Below are 19,654 nucleotides of genomic sequence, written 5' to 3'. Positions count from 1 at the left end.
CCTACAGTTAAAATTTTCTAATGTAGTATATATATATATATATTACTATATAACTACTATATATTATATATCTCTCTAGCGTGACAATGACTAAGCGTGCGTGATACATCTTCACCAATATCGGTAAAGACATACAACACATTTCTGCTCTGCACTTCCTGTCGATTTCTATGTCAGTGAGTTAGTGAGCAAATCTGTAGCGCTACATAGCAAGTTCCTGTACTGTGTGTTAACGAGTCTCACGTGTTAAATAGGTAGCACTGGGAGGCATGGTTCTACCAGGCTTTAAGCGGATTCGCGCATAAACAGGTCTGTTGTGTATAAAGACTGCCAAATGGTCATGACAAGAGCAAGGGGAAGTTCCAGCTAACTGTCTCTGGCAGTAAGAAGGAACTGAGGGGATGGCGGGTTGGTAAGATCCTATATTGAGTGCCATGATGGCGCCACGCCAGGGGGTGTCTGTACCGACCTGACAGATACTGCTAGGGGAAAAATTTTCCAGCTGCCGTGCACTCACGCGCGCACACCCAATTGGAATTGACATGAACAAGCACTCGAAGAACCTATTGTTTTGTTACACTTTCATTTATAAGTGGTTCTGTTCTTAAATGTATCAAGGAAAAATATTGCAGACGATATTTCCACAGCTAAATATATAAACACAGTTAATACAATCAAAATAAATCACAGATACTGCCTGATAGCAAAATGATCCTGTCCTGGATACACTGAACAGCAAAATCCAGTCTTGAAAATTTAATATATTTTACGTTACATTTTAAAACCTTCTTGAATAGTGTTGAAAAATATAAACCTAGCAGAATTTAAGTGTACTTGGACATTTTTTTATTTTTAAATGTGTGTGTGTGTGTGTGTGTGTGTGTGTGTGTATATATATATATAAACAAACACATTACTACTTATATCAGTTTTTAAAGAGTTTTTTTAAATGATTTTTCTCTAGCATAATTATACAAAATATATTTAAATTTTTCAGAAAAGCCAAAAGAGTATATTTTATGTTTTAATCTCCAGTAGCTGGCAGTTTAAAAATAAGTTAATCAAAATGAACATTTTCATTAATTTTTTTCCAGTGAACCAAACTGGATATATATATTTTTAACTAAATTGTAGTTTTACTAAAATTACACACTTCATTTACATTTTCTTTACACAAATTATTTCTCTATAAAATATAAAGGAACTCTCTCCTGTATTAGAAATATCCTTCAATTGAATTCTCTTAACCTGCAATAAGAAGAAAGTATGGGTTTGTCTACACAGGCTGTGGAGTGAAGTGCATTAGGGAAATTTTAGTGTGTACCAGCAGGGTATAAACAGACCAATTAGTGTGCTTTAGAAATCCTACCCCTACAGCGCACACCATGTGTGTAAACAAGCCCTTAGTAATCTTACAGACATATAAATTATATACATTTCTACTATAAAAACCTGAACATTAGGGATAGCATATTAATGTGTCAAAGGTATTTATTAATTTTAGTCTTCTTCCTCTTCTTGATGTTTACGTTGAAAATTCAGCGTTGTTTGTCCTCTTTCAGGGTCTTGCATTCGGAGGATCCGAATAAGGCCACTCGTGGGTAGGGAACTAGAAACAAAACACACAATTTAAATAATGACCCTTGTGAATGAGTTAATGTTTCTGCCAATTCGACTCTCCATTACCTGTTTGCCTTATATGACAGCAATTTTTCTTTGATCATATAAAACAGTAACATGGAGTGAAATTCTGGCCCTACTGAAGTGAATAGCCAAGTTTCCACAGACTTCAATATGTCCATAACGTTAACCCATGGCCTTTACCTTGAGCTGTGAACTCTATAATAGTTTATGCAACAATTAATACCATTTTTATTCCAACCCCAAAATTTTAAAATCTAGACTGTATAAATTATATAAATGGAATTTTAAACTAAAAGCACAAACTCCAAGAGAAATAAAATTAGTGCTCAAACACCCCTTAAAGTTTACATTTACCTTAGATCCTGATGCTGCAAACGCTCACTCACACAACTCAACCTAAGTGCAGTTATGCACATATGTGAATGCAGCATCCAGGCTTTAAATTGTGGGCTAGAGGCTGTTCCAACAAAATAGCTTAATTGTACTTTCTTTGTACTTTTGTTTCCATTATATTAGTGTTCTTCCATATTAATACTGCAATTAAATGCATATACTTTAACAAAATGTAAAATCAGACTTCATAATACTTCACTTAAATGTATGAAACCATATACAGTACCTAGAATAATACAATCAAATGGTGAATTCCTAACTAAATATAGCTTCATAAATTATTCAGAAAGGTATTTGCTTTTTAAAAATATTAAGACAGAATATAATTCTATTCTCCTCCTAAATTAATACCAAGACATTTATAAAACAGAAATTTCAACGTAAAGGCTTTAATTCCATCCATATCTTCTGGTGACTTCTTGAGGGTTCACATTCCATATTCAAAAAAGTTATTAGCATTGTAAAATGCCCTTATTAATACTAACTTTGACTTTTTATGATGTGATTTTACTTATTCTAAATACTGATTATGCATGGGAAAAAAAGAGTCCCCTGTATTTATGGAAAAAACCCACAAAACAATCACAAACCTTCCCTGGTATGTCGATATTTTTCTTATAGCTACCTAGTTTGATTAGATTAAGTTTGTGATCTCTTTTAGATATACACTACCGTATTTCCTTTTCCTGGGTTATAACATTACCAGGTTGACCTTACACTAAATTATCTTGAGCTGGGTTTGTGGGGACTTTAATTATGTTCTTAAATCCTAAATGTCTTTTAAAAAACAAAAACAACTACAGCAAACTTGCTCTGTGTTCCACCTCAGGCACATTCTTGTGATAAAAACATTCCCTGTTTTTTCTGAGCTATGTAACATTTATTTCTGCTCACATTATTCAGAGCGACAGACACTAAGACTGGCATCAATTGTATTTCATATCATATCTACTCTCCATTTCCCGAAGTAGGATTTTTTTTTTTTTTAATAACCATGTCCAGTATATATTTAATCATTAGTTTTCCAGTGACCCAAGTATGCTATCCTCATCTTCAGGGACAGATTGTACCTCACCTCACATAGCTGCATAGATTACGGGGAGATGGTGCAAGCAGTATTCCACACCTGTCTCTTGGGTCCTTGCAAAAGGGCCAGGCACAAAACCAGGTCCCCATGGTTCATGAACATAAGGAGCAGACATCTTTATTGGCACCAGTGTGGCTAGTAACCACCAAATAAGGAGGGGCTGGTAGTCAATCTACCCTCCTGACTGATCTGATTGAAGCCAGGAAGGTGCTCTAATAGAAAACTCAAAAGGGACTTCTAGATGTTTAATGAGAATCAAGCTCAAACCTACAGACTCTCAGAGGTGGAGATACAACAGCCACTCTTTCCTAAACAATTTTACATAAGGATGCATAGAAACAGATCACTGAAAAGCAAACCTGTTGACTCACTTAGACATAACAGCATTTCTGAGACACTGTGGCACAAAAATAATCAGTAATTCCTGGCCATCAAACTATATAGTACTCCTGGGGGCATTCTGCACCAAAATATTAAAAATTCTAGGCACAATATTTTAAAATTCTGCAAATTGCATTTGTCAAGATAACGCTACATAATCACACCAGTTTCAATTATTTTGGTAATTTATTTCAAAGTACCTGTCAGCAAATATGTCTGTAACAATACAGACACACACAAAATTTCCCCCAGGAGTAGAAAGTTAATTAAACCCCTATGACAACCCAGTTCCTGTTTCTCTGGCCCCATCTCCCCTCAGAGCCCAGCCGGAGGGCCAGACACCCACAACCCTTCCCCCAGCAGAGCTCAGCCACAGGCCCCTCCAGGCCCAGATACCCACATCCCCTTACCCTCCCAGAGCCCAGCTGCGCCCCCCCCCGACCCTGATATCCACACCACCTCCCCCCCCCAAGCCCAGATACCTGCACGCCCTCCCCCCCAGAGCCCAGCTGCAGGGCCCCCCGTTGCCCAGATGCCCACACACCCTCCCTCCCCCCCAGAGCCCAGCCCTGCCCCCCCCTTGCCCAGATACCCGCACTTCCCCTCCCCCAGAGCCCAGCTCTGGGCCCCCCCCTTGCCCAGACACCCCTCTCCCTCCCCCAGAGCCCAGGCACAGGGCCCCCCCTTGCCCAGACATCCCTTTCACTCCCCCAGAGCCTAGGGATCCAGAGGGAGAAACAGCCTGATGCTCAGTGCCAGGCTTGCACAGAGTTTCCTGTGTGATGCCCTCTCCTTCCCTCAGAGATAGCTGGGAACTGCAGCTGCCAGGAACCCTCTGGCTCCCTCCCCCCGGCAGTATCTTCTATGTGCGAGCTGGCCTCTGCCAGGTCCAGCAGCCCCTAGTGGCAGCTAGCAGCACTGCAGCCCATTTCTGTGGAGGAAAGGAAATTCTGTGTGCATGTTAATTTCTGCAAAATTCTGCATTGCGCCGTGGCACAGAATTCCCCCAGGATTAAATATAGGGAAGAAACCTGGTCACCAAGGTGGAGGAATACTACAATTGCATTGGCTATCAAATGAAAATTTCTAAGGACAGAATATGTGTAGCTACAAAATCCAGTCCATAATATTAATAATAGTAGGGGTGTATTAACAGCTTCTGAATGAGTGAACAAGTCAACATGTTGCAAGAGATAAGCAACAAAATCTACTAAAATAATGAGAGAGAACAATAGAGAACAATTACTCCAGATAAAATGGTTTACTGTAACAGTAAAACAGTTTGGAGAAAGTTTGATATCTTAAGCAAATTACTCCTTGGAATAGTTTGTTCTGGAACATACAGAGGAGAGGTTACTTTGAATTAATTTTAAGTAACACAGGAAATGGTTCAGAGAGCTAGTGTAGTGAAGACACTAAGGCAACATCTATAAGCTTGGGGTCTGATTCCCAGCTTGTGTAGACATACTAGTGCTAGCTCTCATCTGAGGTTGCATGCTAAAGTAGCAGTGTAGCTGTAGTAGCACAGGCAGCACCAGCCCAGACTGGCAGCTCCAGCTACGTACCCATGGGATTCAAGCAGGGTTTGCACTCGGGGCAGCTAGCACAGTGTCACTGCTGCCGCTACCCATGCTACCACAGCTACACTGCTATGTTTTAGTGTACTGGCTCAGATGAGAGCTAGTGTATGTCTATGTGAGCTGGGAATCACACCCTATCTCATAGTGAAGATGTACCCTAAATAAGAGTGACCATAGTATCTTGAAACTTGAAATCGTTGAAGGAGAGTGGAGTAGGGAAGTGAAAAAATACTACTTAAAATCCACAAATCATCATGGTGGCCATTTAAGAATGCTTTGGATGCTGATATTCTAGGCATATATACTGTGAAAAACATCTATTGCCTTCTTTCTTACATATCTATTTAACATTTCTAGTGCACTTTTTGAGCTAGGAAGTTTAAGGAAAAATGATTACCTCATGCTCTGTGGGGTGAGCAAAATAAATTGTCGATGACGTTGAGAATCTGCCATCTTGAGCATCATGTCCATTGCAATTCTTCTATTAACCATGTCCTAAAAGCAGAGAATTGACCAGTTATTGATATTTATAGACTCATAGACTCATAGACTTTAAGGTCAGAAGGGACCATTGTGGTCATCTAGTCTGACCTCCCGCATGATGCAGGCCACAAAAGCTGACCCACCCACTTTCCCTTAACTCAGCTGTTGAAGTCTCCAGATCGCGATCTAAAGACTTCAAGTCGCAGAGAATCCTCCAGCTTGCGACCCCTGCCCTATGCTGCGGAGGAAGGCGAAAAACCTCCAGGGCCTCTGCCAATCTACCCTGGAGGAAAATTCCTTCCCGACCCCAAATATGGCGATCAGTAGAACCCCGAGCATACAGGCAAGAATCTCCAGCCGGACCCTCATTTTACCAGCGATGGCACGTTATTGCCTAATTGACTAAAATCACGTTATCCCATCAAACCATTCCCTCCATGAACTTATCTAGCCTAATCTTGAAGCCAGGGAGGTCTTTTGCCCCCACCGTTTCCCTCGGAAGGCTGTTCCAAAATTTCACCCCTCTGACGGTTAGAAACCTTCGTCTAATTTCAAGCCTAAACTTCCCCACGGCCAGTTTATATCCATTTATAATATATGTTTATTGTCTTGCATTACTGTACAGACAAGCTATTAATATAACCACCTGCAAAAACTAAATTAAGTTTGGAGATATTTTGCTAACACAATTATCTAATTAACTAAAACACGTACATCGAAATTCCATCAAAAAAATCTACATCAAGAGAACATTAAGGTTACAGTCTAGCACTAAAATTCAGGAAGTGAACAGAGGCTGTGCGCTGGTCATTAGCACTATCCCTTTGCATATGTGTACTATGATACAGCCTTCAACTACACACTCACATACTATATCTTAATACATCAGACCTTTTTCTACTACTTTGGATACGTGCATAGCTCCTTATGCTATCATGCACCACTCAGCATACACTTAAGAGTGCTTCGTAGTCACTTATATACAACATGCACAATGAACAAAGCACAGACTCCTACAAAGACCTACCACCTTGCTGTCAATTACACAAATGGACCATACAAAGTTGCAGAAAAATGTGCATGTATATTGTATTTGAAAACCAGAATATGACCATGAAATTAAACACGGTATTGTAATACACATGCACAGTGGTGTTGTTACCTATTGCTGTCCTGATCACTTCACCATGCAACCTTAAAGTTCTCTCAATAAAGTTTCTCACTGGAATTTTCTAGATTTGTTTGTTTGTTTTTAGGACTCTCAAGAGTCCAAAGAGAGACTCTGGCATAAGAACAATGTTCAAAGAACAGCTGAATTATATCACAAAACCCCAAATCGGGTAGGAAGTTGGCATTTATGTTTGAGGTGCATACATTGCAGAGTATCTGTATCCTCCCTGTCCAGATTTATGATATATTGTATAACCAACGCATAAAATGTATCTATCATGCAAGGTCCTGAAGCCATTAATGCCCATCCTCAACATAATCCATCATCATATCCCGGTCAGAGAGGTCATCAGCTATAACAGAGGAAATATGAACGGCAACCACTTGGTTCTCCACTGACAAGTTGAACACACACTACAAAGCGGACTGCCTGATCTCCACAGAGGCATTCTTTGATAGAAAGGTGCTGTATAGGGTTTTCCTATATAAATTCTTTATAAATCGAGTTAGAAGATATGAGTTTGTATTGGTATTTTGATACTAATTCATCTGTGTTTCAATAGCTTTGGAAGAACTCTGGTACATAAGCGTGGAGAGGGATGTAAACCTACTTCATGTTTCCAAGAAGCAACATTGAGCTAAACTGCTATACTTGTTCTAACAGTGAAGGCAAAACTGTACACTGATGAAGTGAGGGCATGAGCTAGGACCAGAGTTTTCTTAGCAGATCTCTGAGGAAACTCAGCGATGTTATGCAGACAATTATGGACTGGGGAAAATGTTAAGATCCAGAAGAGCAAGTTATGTGGAAGTTATATTTCTGAGTTCACTCATTAACTCAACTTACATTTTAAAGTAGTCAGACTTATTTACACAGACAAGCGCCTTATTTCTGGTTACCAACTTAGAAAACCAGAGAGTAAAGTTAATGTATTCTCTAATTAGCATTATAGAGGAAAAATGTTAGTAGGTTCTACCATAGTCTTTCAACTTTCCAGTGATCTCCACTTAATTACTTTGGTAGTTTATACAGCAAAACTGGAAGATGTAGTTCAAATTTATACTTACCATGAAGACATCAAATTCATCCAAGCATCTGAAAGGAGATTCAGCAATGGACCACAGAGAAAGAATGAAACAAACTGTTGAGAAAGAACGTTCACCTCCTGATAGAGATCTCATGTCATTTAGAGCAGCCTTGTTTATATCTCCAGGCTGGACCTTGAATTAAGTTAAGACATTCATTTAATTAGTAGATGATGATAGATACTTGCATAAGAAGCACAACTGTAATCTTTTCATACAAGATTTAAGTTTACAAATATTAAACATGAACATGAATATATATGTAGCAACACAGTAAGTTTGTATATTTCAGTGTATATGTATCTCAATGAAACTAAAATAGTTCAATCACACACAATTTTGTAAGGGTTAGTTGCAAGTCTACTGTCCCACTGCTTTGCCCAAATAAAAATGGAACAGATTTAATTTAAACCAATAACTCAGCCTATGACGTCTTTAATTCCCTATTTTTATAACTGTTAAACTCATCACCCAGTGTAGTTATGTTTCTGTCAAACACCACCGATCCTAGAACTGCAGCTAACAATATCACTACTGGTGTTTTAACAAGGAATAGCCCCTCTGTATGAATACATGAAACAGGGTAACAGTTCTTTGTTCCTTGGATTACAATGACACCTTGTGGTATCTATATATATATATATATATTTTATTCTGAAGTGCTTGAAAAAAATAAAAAAGATATTGTAACAAAATATACCATTAAACATAAAATGTGTTTGCTGGTAATTTTTTTAAACAAAGTGTATTTCATAATTTGTTTATTCCTTTTTTACCTTTCAAGACAAATATAGGTGTTGAATCACTCTCCACAATATGTCAACAGGACAGAAATCAAACCAAGGGGACCCAAGAGAGGGGCTTGATGCATCTGAGCAGCAGAAATAATGAATTGCCTTTTTTTTCTTTTGGTTAAAGATAGTGTTGTATGTTGCAAGAATTTGAAATGCTATGCAAGTTTTGTACCTTATCCCATATTTCTCCTATCTAGAGAAAAACATTTTGATCACAAGTAATTTATATCATTTTTTTAAAAAATATATAATTGGTCTTCAGCTGTTAAAGGGTCTGAAAAATTATGCAAGTCTAGTTAGAGAAACTAACCACACTGGGATGACATCAAATGACAAATTACTAATTGTAAATATCAGGTAGAATTTACTGGATACTGCTGTAATATACCATGACTTCTCTTGTTTTCATTTTCCTAATCATCGTTTGAAAAGTTAGACTGTAAGTCTGAAACAATGCTGACCAATTATACATTTACTACATCTTCACATTTTAAATTTACATTTAGATATCTATTCGTGTAACAGCTCATCTGCTCATCTTGTTTTTTTCTGCACCTACATCCTCTTACAGGATAATCAATTCACACTAATTGTAATATCAGAAGATTATACTGTATGACTTCAGATAGAGAACAGAAAATAGTAAAGTAAGTTGACAGAAACCAGATATTTTGTTTTCATGCAAAAATCTGCATTAGTAAATGCCAAGTAACTGAAATACAAAAAGGTACCTGAACAGAATTTTTGAAGGGTTAAAAATTCCACCAAAGTTTAACATCAAACATAACTTTTGGTAAGGTATTAATGAAGAAAATACAAAGTGACTTACTGTTATTGAAAGTGTTTCATTCTTGTGGTCAAAACTCATTTTTCCAGAGTAAGATCGCTGACATAATAAGAAGTTAAAATAGAACTTGCATCGTAAAGTAAGGCACCTTTTTGGATAAATTATGCAAATAAACACCAGATCAGTGATCTTTAAAAATAATATACATAAAAAGGTGAACAGATGTAGAGTCAAAGATCCCACAACAAAAATGAAAGAGTGGAATCTTAATCAATATTTAATTACTGCTTCATTTTAATAATATTATACATACACACAACAATTCCTTTGTTCTATGTGTTAAGGTTGCATATATAACATACCTAATAGAACCACAAAAGCAAGGAAATTAATCAAAACATCTAAAAGTACATACTCCTTCTACTCCTCTATCCAGACACACATACACCCCATTACTAAAACACTCAACAATTTAATTTTACTTTAGTATGGATGGTAGCCATCTATCACCAGTTTCCCAGACCTACCCCCACTACTATCCATTCTTCACAGTTCTGGGGGGAAGGAGGGGGTTGTGAGGGAGAACACATTCCTTCAATGTTTGGAGAAGGGTTTGTTGGAATGTTGGCATTTCTATTGCGGCACAGTTGAAGTTGTGATGCTTTGTGTGGTAAGGTGGTTATTTTAGTTGTGAAGTGTGGATAGAGGAGTAGAAAGTACGAACTGTTAGAGGCCTTAACTTTTCCTTGCTTGCTTTAGTGGTTTTGCATTGGATGTAAAATCTACAACCTTAACTCTCACACACCATAGTGCTTTTGTTTATTAATTTCCCACTTTTTTAGATTAAGAAAGGCTCTCCAATGCAGAAATGGCTACTTTCATGAACAACAGTATCTGCTCCTGAGCCAGAAAGGCACTTTCATGAGGAGCCTAGTATTTGTCAAAGTTCCTGTTGCTTTGTCATAGATCCTATTTTCTGTGAAACTCTCCTGTTGGTTCAAGAGAGGAACTTTTAAGCCAGCTGAACAGTTTGACAAAGAACAGGATCTTTGAGATTGGTAGTGGTTGCTTTCATGAAGCCCAGGGGCTCCTGTGCTGGCTGAATGATTTCACAAAGAACAAGATCCTTGACGCAGTATCAACTGCTTTATCAAAGAGGCTGCAGCAGTTTTATGGAGCTCTTAGTTTTCAATAAACCAATAGCTATTGCACAGAGGATCCTGGTCATCGTGAAAACTGTTCAGCCATAAGTGTGTCACAAGAGGTCCTTTCTTTGAGAAACCAGCAGCTACATGATAATTATAAATCTTCATCTCCCCCGGCCAACTGTTGTGCAGAAGGATTCAATTATGACAAAGACCACTAATTTTTGTTGTTGTTGTTAATTTACAAAATATTTTAAACAACTCCACAGAGTCCAACAAACCCAAAAATGTACATTTTTTTGACTTTCTGTAATTTGTCATTTTGAAACAAAAAATTGAGATTGAGAATGTGAATTTATTTTGGGGACAAAATTAACTGATTTTCTTGAAAATCCTCAGAAAATGCAAGCTTTAGTCAGAAATTATATACTAAAAATTGGGACAGATGCACTGTCTTTGAGGTTGAACTCCCATTTTAAGAGCACAACAGAATGCAGCCTTAGCTGTGATGTCTCAATTGCTCTACCATAACATATATTAGAAAAGTTAGATCCACTTCCTTAGACCCCAAAAAACACACCAAGTAGGTATTTACTGCAAAGCATCTTAAGCTATTTTTTTAAAAGCAATCATTTAAACTTTAGTTATATACTGCAGTTAACTTGTTACTCTACAGCCAATACCCAAAAACCACTGGAAAGGTAGAAAGGGGAAGGATCTACAGCTTTTTTGTTATATTATCTCCCTGCTCTACAAAAGCTCCACACCACAATTCAATTTCAAGAAAGAACAGTTATTTACCTTACAGTAAAAAGCAACAGAGGGTCCTGTGGCACCTTTAAGACTAACAGAAGTATTGGGAGCATAAGCTTTCGTGGGTAAGAACCTCACTTCTTCAGATGCAAGACTTCTTGCATCTGAAGAAGTGAGGTTCTTACCCACGAAAGCTTATGCTCCCAATACTTCTGTTAGTCTTAAAGGTGCCACAGGACCCTCTGTTGCTTTTTACAGATTCAGACTAACACGGCTACCCCTCTGATACTTACCTTACAGTAAGTGTGGTTCTTTGAGATGTGTTGTTCACATGAACTCCACTCTTGGTGTGCATGCACCCCATACTAAATGCTCTCACCCCAGGGAATAAAGGACAGAGCAGACCCATCTGTCCCTCAGTTCCCTCACAATACAGAATTCCAGAGAAGTAGGTCTTCATAGAAGCAGGGAAGGAGGGCAGGTTGTGGAATCCATGTGGATAACACATCTTGTTGAAACACAGGAAGTGTACAGAAGTAAGTGTAAGTTGAATACAGAAATTGCTTCTGAGTGACCCTGGGAAATGCCTAAATTTCCCCAATTGATAGAATTTTATGACAAATATTTTTAATCTGCCCCATCACAGGTATTTGAACCACTAACACTACAATGAAGATCACACTCACCTTCTGAACTGTTGATACATTTTGTATCTCTGTGTCATTATTTGATCCAGCAATTTAATAAACTTCTTCAAATTCTTCACTTTACCGTCTGCATCCTGATATTTGTCCTTTGCTTCAATAAGCTGCCTGTTTTATCAGCAAAAAGATTTTCATAAATATCTAGTTGAACACAAAAGATGCTGTTAAGACCCAAGCAAATTCTTGATGTTTAATTTAAAACCAGGCTGACAACCAAAATCCTCTTTTCAGAAAACAAAAAAAAACCAAACAAACATATGCTTACAATCTATTAAACCATCACTCTAAAACTAACATCATGTGGGTACATAAGCTGAATTTTCACAGGGAAAGGGAAAATCATTGTTAATAAAAGAAAGATTATTGTTATTTGTTGGGGGAGAAAAGGAAAGGTAAATTTCTTAGATGATACAGTAAAAGCTTTTTTAACCAGCATGCTGGGGGAACGGGAGTGCCGGTAAATTAAAAATGCCGGTTAACTCAGAGGGAGGGGTTTAGAAGGGGAGGGGATGGGAGGGGCTGTGGGGCATGCTCTGGGAGGAAGTTTGGGTCCAGGAGGGGGCTTAGGGCGGGGGCTTGGGGTGCTGTATGGGGGGGCGCTCACCTCCGGCGGCTCTCCGTCTCTGCTGCTCCTGGTGGAGGTGTGGCCAGGCGCCTCTGCAAGCAGGAACGCTGCCTCCATCTGCAGGCACTGCCCCCCGCAGCTCCCATTGTCCACGGTTCCCGGCCAACGGGCTGGGACAGGAGCCATGGAGTCAGTGCTTGGGGAGGGGGGACAGAGGCAGCGTGCCTGCAGAGCCGCCTGGCCGCACCTCTCCAGCAATAGCAGGGATGGGGAGCTGCCTGAGGTGAGCACTCCCCCGCCATCCGGCACCCCAAACCCCTCCTACGCCCCAGCCCCCTGCCGGCCCCACACCAACCGCACTATAAACCAGACTTTCAGTGCAGATCAGAAATGTCGGTTTATAGAGCTTGCCGGTTGGTAAAGTGCCAGATAAAAGAGCTTTTACTGTACTTTCTTTTCTGCTAGCAGTGTCTCACACAATTCTGATATGTATGGGCTATTTCCCTCTCTTCTACTTCCCTTCCATTCTGATATATATGGTCTATTCCCCTCTTGTCTTCAGTTTCCAGAGCTGAAAGCTACAAAGCTGTAGCACATCTTATGCTAGACAGGCCCCTTTCTCTGGTTTGCTGCCAGATGAGTCGTTTCAAAGTAAAAACTCAGAATGTGATTAGTAACAATAACCTCAGAGCCAGCCAGATAATTGTGTACGGCAGGCTACAGTCTACAATGGTAACGATCAAAATAAAATTTTGTCCCTTGGCCATTAAGACATCCAAGGAGGGTAGAATTGTGGGAGATATTGCTAGCAGAAAGGAATTATCAGGTAAGAAATTTACCATTCTGCAGCCCCATGTTTCCCACAATTCTGATATACAGAGGAAGTAGCCAGCAGTGAACAGAAGTGGGGATGGATGGAGAAAAAAAAAATGGGACAGGGAACAGCACTGTTGATTGCTTAAACAGCAATACTGTTAGTGGACCACCACCTGCAGCACCTTCTCACCACAGGAGGCCTCTGCTGAGAACAGAAAATCCAGTTTATAGTGCCTAAAAGGTGTTAGCCTGAGACTATGTTGCTGTCCTGCAGATCTCTGTGGTGGAAGCACAACTCTTTTGGCCCATGAGGTTGCCACAGATCTTGTGGAATGTGCCTTGATTCCATCTGGGATAGGAGCCCCTCTCACGCCATGTATGCCTCTAAAATACAGAGCTTGATCCATCTAACCAGGGATAGTTTGGAAACTCTGAGCCCTTGGCACTTCAGATGAAAGACAAACAAGGAATCCAACCTTCTTGTTCATTCTGTGCCCTTGACATAGATCTTTAGTGCTCTTCGAACATCTATGGCACACCACAGCTTTACACTCTGGTGCTGTGGCTTTGGACCAAATGAAGTAAGGATGATCTCTTGTGAGGCATGGAAAGATGAATTCGCCTTAGGCAAGAACAATTCTGGAGTTCTTAACACCACCTGGTCATCGTGGAACCCACAGTGGGGTTCCTGCATGGATAAGCTACCAGTTCAGAAACTTGTCTAGCAGACATCATGGCCACCACAAAACAGGTTTTGATGGACAGATAGAAGACAGATATTTATGTTAGTGGTTCAAAAGGGTGAGTAGTTAGGGCTTTCAATACCAGGGGTAAATCCCACTTAGGGAATACTGGTTTTGCTCTGAGGAATCTGGATCCTGAGGATTATCCACCAAGGAAACAGAGGATCCTACAAACAGTATGCTACTTATGGCTGACACCTGAAGTGCTACAGTGCTGGGCTGAAGTCCCTTCTCTTCAAGAAAGTTCTGAATAACAGGAGTACTAGGATCCTTGGCATTCTTGATACCATGCAACCTGCTCCAGATGGAGGAGTAAGCCTTTAATGTGGAAGCTCTTCTGGAGGAGAGCAGAGTTCTGATCACTTTGAAGGATAGACCAACACTTCCCTCTCAATAGCCAGACTATCAGTTGTATAGATGGCCTGGGTCTGGCTGGAGGAATGGGCTTTGGCGAAGGATGTCTGTGTTCTCATTAGTAGCTGCAATGGTGGTCCCAAATTCAATTCTATCAGATCGGAGAAACATGGTCTCCTTTGCTGTTGCGAAGTTGGCATTGTCATCTTTGTGCCTTCTCACTTTCTCCCCTGGATCACCTTTCCTAGACGTGGAAAGGGCATGAATGAATATAGCAGGCCTTGTGGCCACATCTATGTGAAAGAGCATCTGTCCCAATGGACACTGGATCTGTTTCCCTGGTGAAGAACCCTGCTTTGGGTTCTTGTGATTGGCAAACAGGTTGACTGAAGTATCAGAGGGGTAGCCGTGTTAGTCTGGATCTGTAAAAAGCAACAAAGAGTCCTGTGGCACCTTGTAGACTAACAAATGTATTGGAGCATAAGCTTTCATGGGTGAATACCCACTTCGTCAGACGCAGGTTGACTGAAGCGAGGCCAAACGTCTGCAAGATCAGAGTGAAGACTTTCTGATTTAGGCACCATTCTAAGTTGATGACTGTCTGCTGAGCCAGTCCATCTTTTGGTTCAGTTCTCCTTTTATGTGTATCGCTCTTACGGCAGGAAGGGTCCTCTCTATCCATTCCAATACTGATATTTTTTTCTGCATGTAAAGTTGAACTCCTTTCTCTCCCTGGTTGTTGAAATAGGCCATAGAAGTTTGTACTGTCCAATTGGATCAGAACATGGTCACCCTCTAGACAGCTCTGGAACATTAGCAGAGCTAGTTTGACTCTCTGGTTCCTTTCCCAGGAGTCTGAGGCATCTTGTGTTGTTCTGTGGCTCAGATGCGTGTTCCCCACCCTATCAGGCTGGCATTGGTTGAGAGTTCCTGTGAGTCTAGAAGGCATACGAGAAGACCCCTGTGGAAATTCTCTGGGATTGCCCATCATCTTAGAGAATCCAGAACCTAGTTCAGGACCTAATTCCAGAATGTGTTCCAATGGTTCCATACTTTCAGTACAAAGGCCTGGAGACCCCATCCATGGGGTGATCTCTATACATGATATCAAGAGACCCAATATTTGGAGACAATGTGTTATGGTTGGCCTTATACACTTGACCAGCATAGATACCACATACTGGATCTCTTGGAATACATCCAGTGATGGGTAGACCTTTGCTGAAGAAGTGTCCATTTCCACTTCTAGCTGAGTTATCTTTGTCGGGGGGGGGGGGGGTGTCAACATTTTTATTGGTGTTTATCACAAAGCCATGCACTTGGAGAAGATACAGAGTCCAAACTGTGGCACTATGTTCTGCAGCTTGGGTCGGAGCTCTGATCAAGATGTTATGCAAGAAGGGATACAGATGAGTGCTCTGAAACCGGAGTCTGGCTGTTACAACCACAAGCATCTTGGTAAACACTGTGAGGGCTGATGAGAGACCAACTAGAAGAGTTCGGTACTGGTAGTAAGCCATACCATATGCAACTTTCAGCAGTCTGCGGTGGCATGAGCATATGGGAATGTGGAGATCTCCATCTTCTAGGTCCACAGAAGTGAGAAAGTCCCACTGGGACAGGGATGCCACTGTTGAAGCTAGGGTCTCCATCTGGAAACTTGTTTTCTTCATCTATTTGTTGAGCCACTGAGGTCCAGCATGGCTCTGACTCCTCCTCCCCCAGTGCATTCTGGACAATGAAGAAAACAGAATAGAAACCTGAGAACCTTGTTCCTGAAGGAACTCCTACATTCAGGAGATGCAAAATTTCATTCAACACTAGTTCATATTAGATGGGGCTGCTGGGGATTGGGTGAAGGGATGGGATGAGGCCTTTAGTACAAGGGACTTATCTGTAACTCACTACCCCTCTCACCCACTTGCCTGTGGTTGATATGTACCATTCTTCTGAGAAATAGGATCTGGACAGACATGCATTTGTTCCTTGTGGGTTCTTACAGGCAGTGGGACTTCCTCTGGATTTTCCACCCAAGCCCTGGTTCCAGGGTTTTCCCGATATACCTGTTGTCTTTCTTCTGGTACTTTTGTGAGGATGGATGAAAGGAGCATTTCTGTCTCTTGCTGGGTTTCTATTCACTGTTCAGAGGATTGCATAGAGAGGGGAGGGACTGTTTCAGTTTGGCAGCACTTTCTGCCACGATCTTATCCAATTTTTCCCCAAATAGGAGAAAGAGACTGTTAATTTAGATGAGTCTTCAGAGTCAATACTCAGAAGAATCAAAAGAACATTTGGCAAGGGACAGGCAGACAAAAGGACACTGAGCTGCCTTCCCAGAGTCAGGACACAAGATGTCACTCTAAGACTGGATAGGCTTCTGAAATCTACGGGCAAGGATCCACTGATAATGATTTATATTGGCACTACTGACACTGCGTTGTGAGATCTCTCGCAGACAGCAGATGACTTCAGGAAACTTGGAAGTGTGCTGAAGAACAAAAATATCCAAGCAATGTTCTCTGAAATCCTTCCTGTCCCACGAGCAAAGGAAGACAGGAGGCAGAAGATTCTGGAAGTGAATCGCTGGCTAGGTAAGTGGTGTTGGGCTTTGATTTTGTGGAAGATTTGTCCACCTTCTAAACTATATAGTTTACATGGTCTTCACCTCAGTAGAAGGTAGACCAATCTCTGACTACACTAGGCTGGCTAGAGTAGTCAAGAGGGGGTTAAACTAATAGCAAAAGGGGGGGATAAAAAGAGGGAAGAGATAAGCAATCAGTTAGCACAAAAATCAGGATGTTGATTAATCAAGGAACCAAAGGGCATGAAGAGAAGAAATTACTGAATTGCCTACACACTAATGCCGAGAGACATGGTAACAAAAAAGGAGGAATTGGAATTGCTTATTTAGGAGCATAAATTCAATCTAGTTGGTATTAATGAAACCTGGGGGGGTTTATTTGCACAACTGGAATGTTAAAATCAATGGTCATAACCTATTTAGGAAGGAGCAAATGGGCAAAAAGGGGAGGGCGAGTAGTACTCTACAGCAAAAATGGCATTACCCGTTTCCAAGTCATTTATAGCTCAATGTCCTAACAGATAAAGAAATGGCATTACCGAATTCCAAGTCACTTATAGATCAATGTCCTAACAGATAAAGCACAAGGTGGGGTAGTAGTGGTGTGTGCTACAGACTACCAAATCATGACGCAGAACAGGATGACTGCTTCCTTATGCGCCTCTCTACGATCTGCAGGAAAAAACTCTGTGATCACGGGTATCTTCAATATGAATGATATATGCTGGAGGTCTCATGCTGCCCATACTAAAATATACTTGGAATTTCTAATCGTATAGATGACAATTTCCTAACTCAAAAAGTGTTGTAGCCAACACAGTGGAATTCTATATTAGACCTTGTTCTACAGATAAAGTGGAACTGATGACAGAACTAAAAGTTAATGGTAACTTAGCTACAATTAATCATGGCTTGATGACATTTATAATGTGCAAGCAGAAAAAAGTCTATACCAGTAAAATAAATTATAGATAGAGAGATAGAGAGATAGAGAGAGAGACAGACAGACAGAGCTTTAGTAGGGCCAATTTCAGAAAGATGTAAACAATTGTGAGCCAAACCAGCTGGGAGGAAGAATTTAATCAGAAGTGTGTGAATGATAATTGAAAATCATTTAAGAACACCTTACTAAATGCCTCAAAAGTCACAATCCCACCATTGAGGAAGAAGGCTGAGCTAGTTAAAAAAGACAACTTTGTTTAGAGGGTAAGTGAAGGCAGCTGTAAAAAAATAAAAAATAATATATAACAAACGGAAGAAAGGGAAGTTGATAGTAGTGATTATAAATTAAGTTAGGAACTGTACATAGTTGATAAAGGAAGCCAAGGGATACAAGAAGAAATCTAGGGCCAACGAAGTTAAGGACAATAAGGAGGAGTTGTTTTTTTCCTAACTATACTATGAACAAAAAGAATCCTGAAAATGGTACCGGTCCACTGCTAGATGGAAATGGTAGAATTATCAATAATAATGCACAAAAGGCAAAGGTGTTCAACAAATATATTTGTATTTGGGTAAAAACAAAAACACATCATGAAGACTCACCACATGGTGATAATACTCCATTCCACTAGGATCTCTGGAGATTGTTAAATATAAGCTACCAAACTTAGACATTTTTAATCAGCAGATCAAGATAACCTGCATTCAAGAATTTTTTAAAAAGCTGGCTGAGAAGCTCACTGGACCATCAATGTTGATTTCAAGTAAGTCTTGGAGCACAAAGGAAATTCCAGAAGACTGGAAGGAAGTGAACATGCCGATTTTTAAAAAAGGGTAAACTGGAAGGCCCAGGTAATTATAGGTCTGTCAGCCTGACATCAATCCCAGGCAAGATAATGAAACCAGCGGATATGGTACTTGATAATGAGCTAAAGGAGGGTAATGTAAATAAATGAAAATAAACAAGGGTTTATGGAAAATAGATCCTGTCAGACTACAAGTTTTGTTGATAAAGGTAATAGTGTTAATGTAATATACTTGGACTTCTGTAAGACATCTGACTTGGTGCAACACAATATTTTGATTAAAAAACTAGAACGATATAAAAATAACATGGCACACAAAAATGGATTAAAGACTGGCTAACTGGTCTCAAAATGTAACTGTAAATGGGGAATCGTCATCAAGTAGGTGCATTTCCAGTGGGGCCCCGCAGGGCTCAATTCTTGGACCTATGCTATTTAACATCTTTATCAATGACCTGAAAGAAAACAAATCACAACTGATAAATTTTGTAGCTGAAACAAAATGGAGGGGACAGGGCACTGATTCAGATCAAGGTGGATTGATTGTTAAACTGGGCACAAGCAAACAATATGAGTTTTCATATGATTAAATGTAAATGTATACATCTGGAACAAAAAAAATGTAGACCATACTTACAGGATGGGGGACTTGATCCCGGGAAGGAGTGACTAAAAAAGATTTGGGGGTCATGGTGGATAATTGGCTGAAGATGAGCTCCAAATGTGATGCTTTGGCGAAAAGAACTAATGCAATCCTAGGATGCATGAACAGCGGAATCTTGAGTAGGAGTAGAGAGGTTATTTTACCTCTGTATTTGGCACTTCTGTGACCATTGCTGA

The 19,654-nt window shown here is 40.1% G+C and overlaps 1 protein-coding gene across 1 annotated transcript in view; it reads right to left on the bottom strand.

Moving 5' to 3' along the window:
- Window positions 1-1,500: 1,500 nt before the first annotated feature.
- SMC6 (structural maintenance of chromosomes 6) overlaps window positions 1,501-19,654 on the bottom strand; it is a 99,736-nt gene continuing 81,582 nt past the window's right edge. The window contains exons 23-27 of the mRNA XM_065400934.1: window positions 11,990-12,115; window positions 9,448-9,553; window positions 7,807-7,959; window positions 5,483-5,580; window positions 1,501-1,609 (exon numbers count right to left, since the gene is read on the bottom strand). Coding sequence (XP_065257006.1) covers window positions 1,501-1,609; window positions 5,483-5,580; window positions 7,807-7,959; window positions 9,448-9,553; window positions 11,990-12,115 — 592 coding nt within the window. The remainder of the gene's footprint in view (window positions 1,610-5,482; window positions 5,581-7,806; window positions 7,960-9,447; window positions 9,554-11,989; window positions 12,116-19,654) is intronic.

The sequence above is a fragment of the Emys orbicularis genome, chromosome 3 (assembly GCF_028017835.1).
Source record: "Emys orbicularis isolate rEmyOrb1 chromosome 3, rEmyOrb1.hap1, whole genome shotgun sequence".
In the NCBI taxonomy this organism is placed as follows: domain Eukaryota; kingdom Metazoa; phylum Chordata; order Testudines; family Emydidae; genus Emys; species Emys orbicularis.
This window is presented reverse-complemented; position numbering and strand designations above follow the sequence as displayed.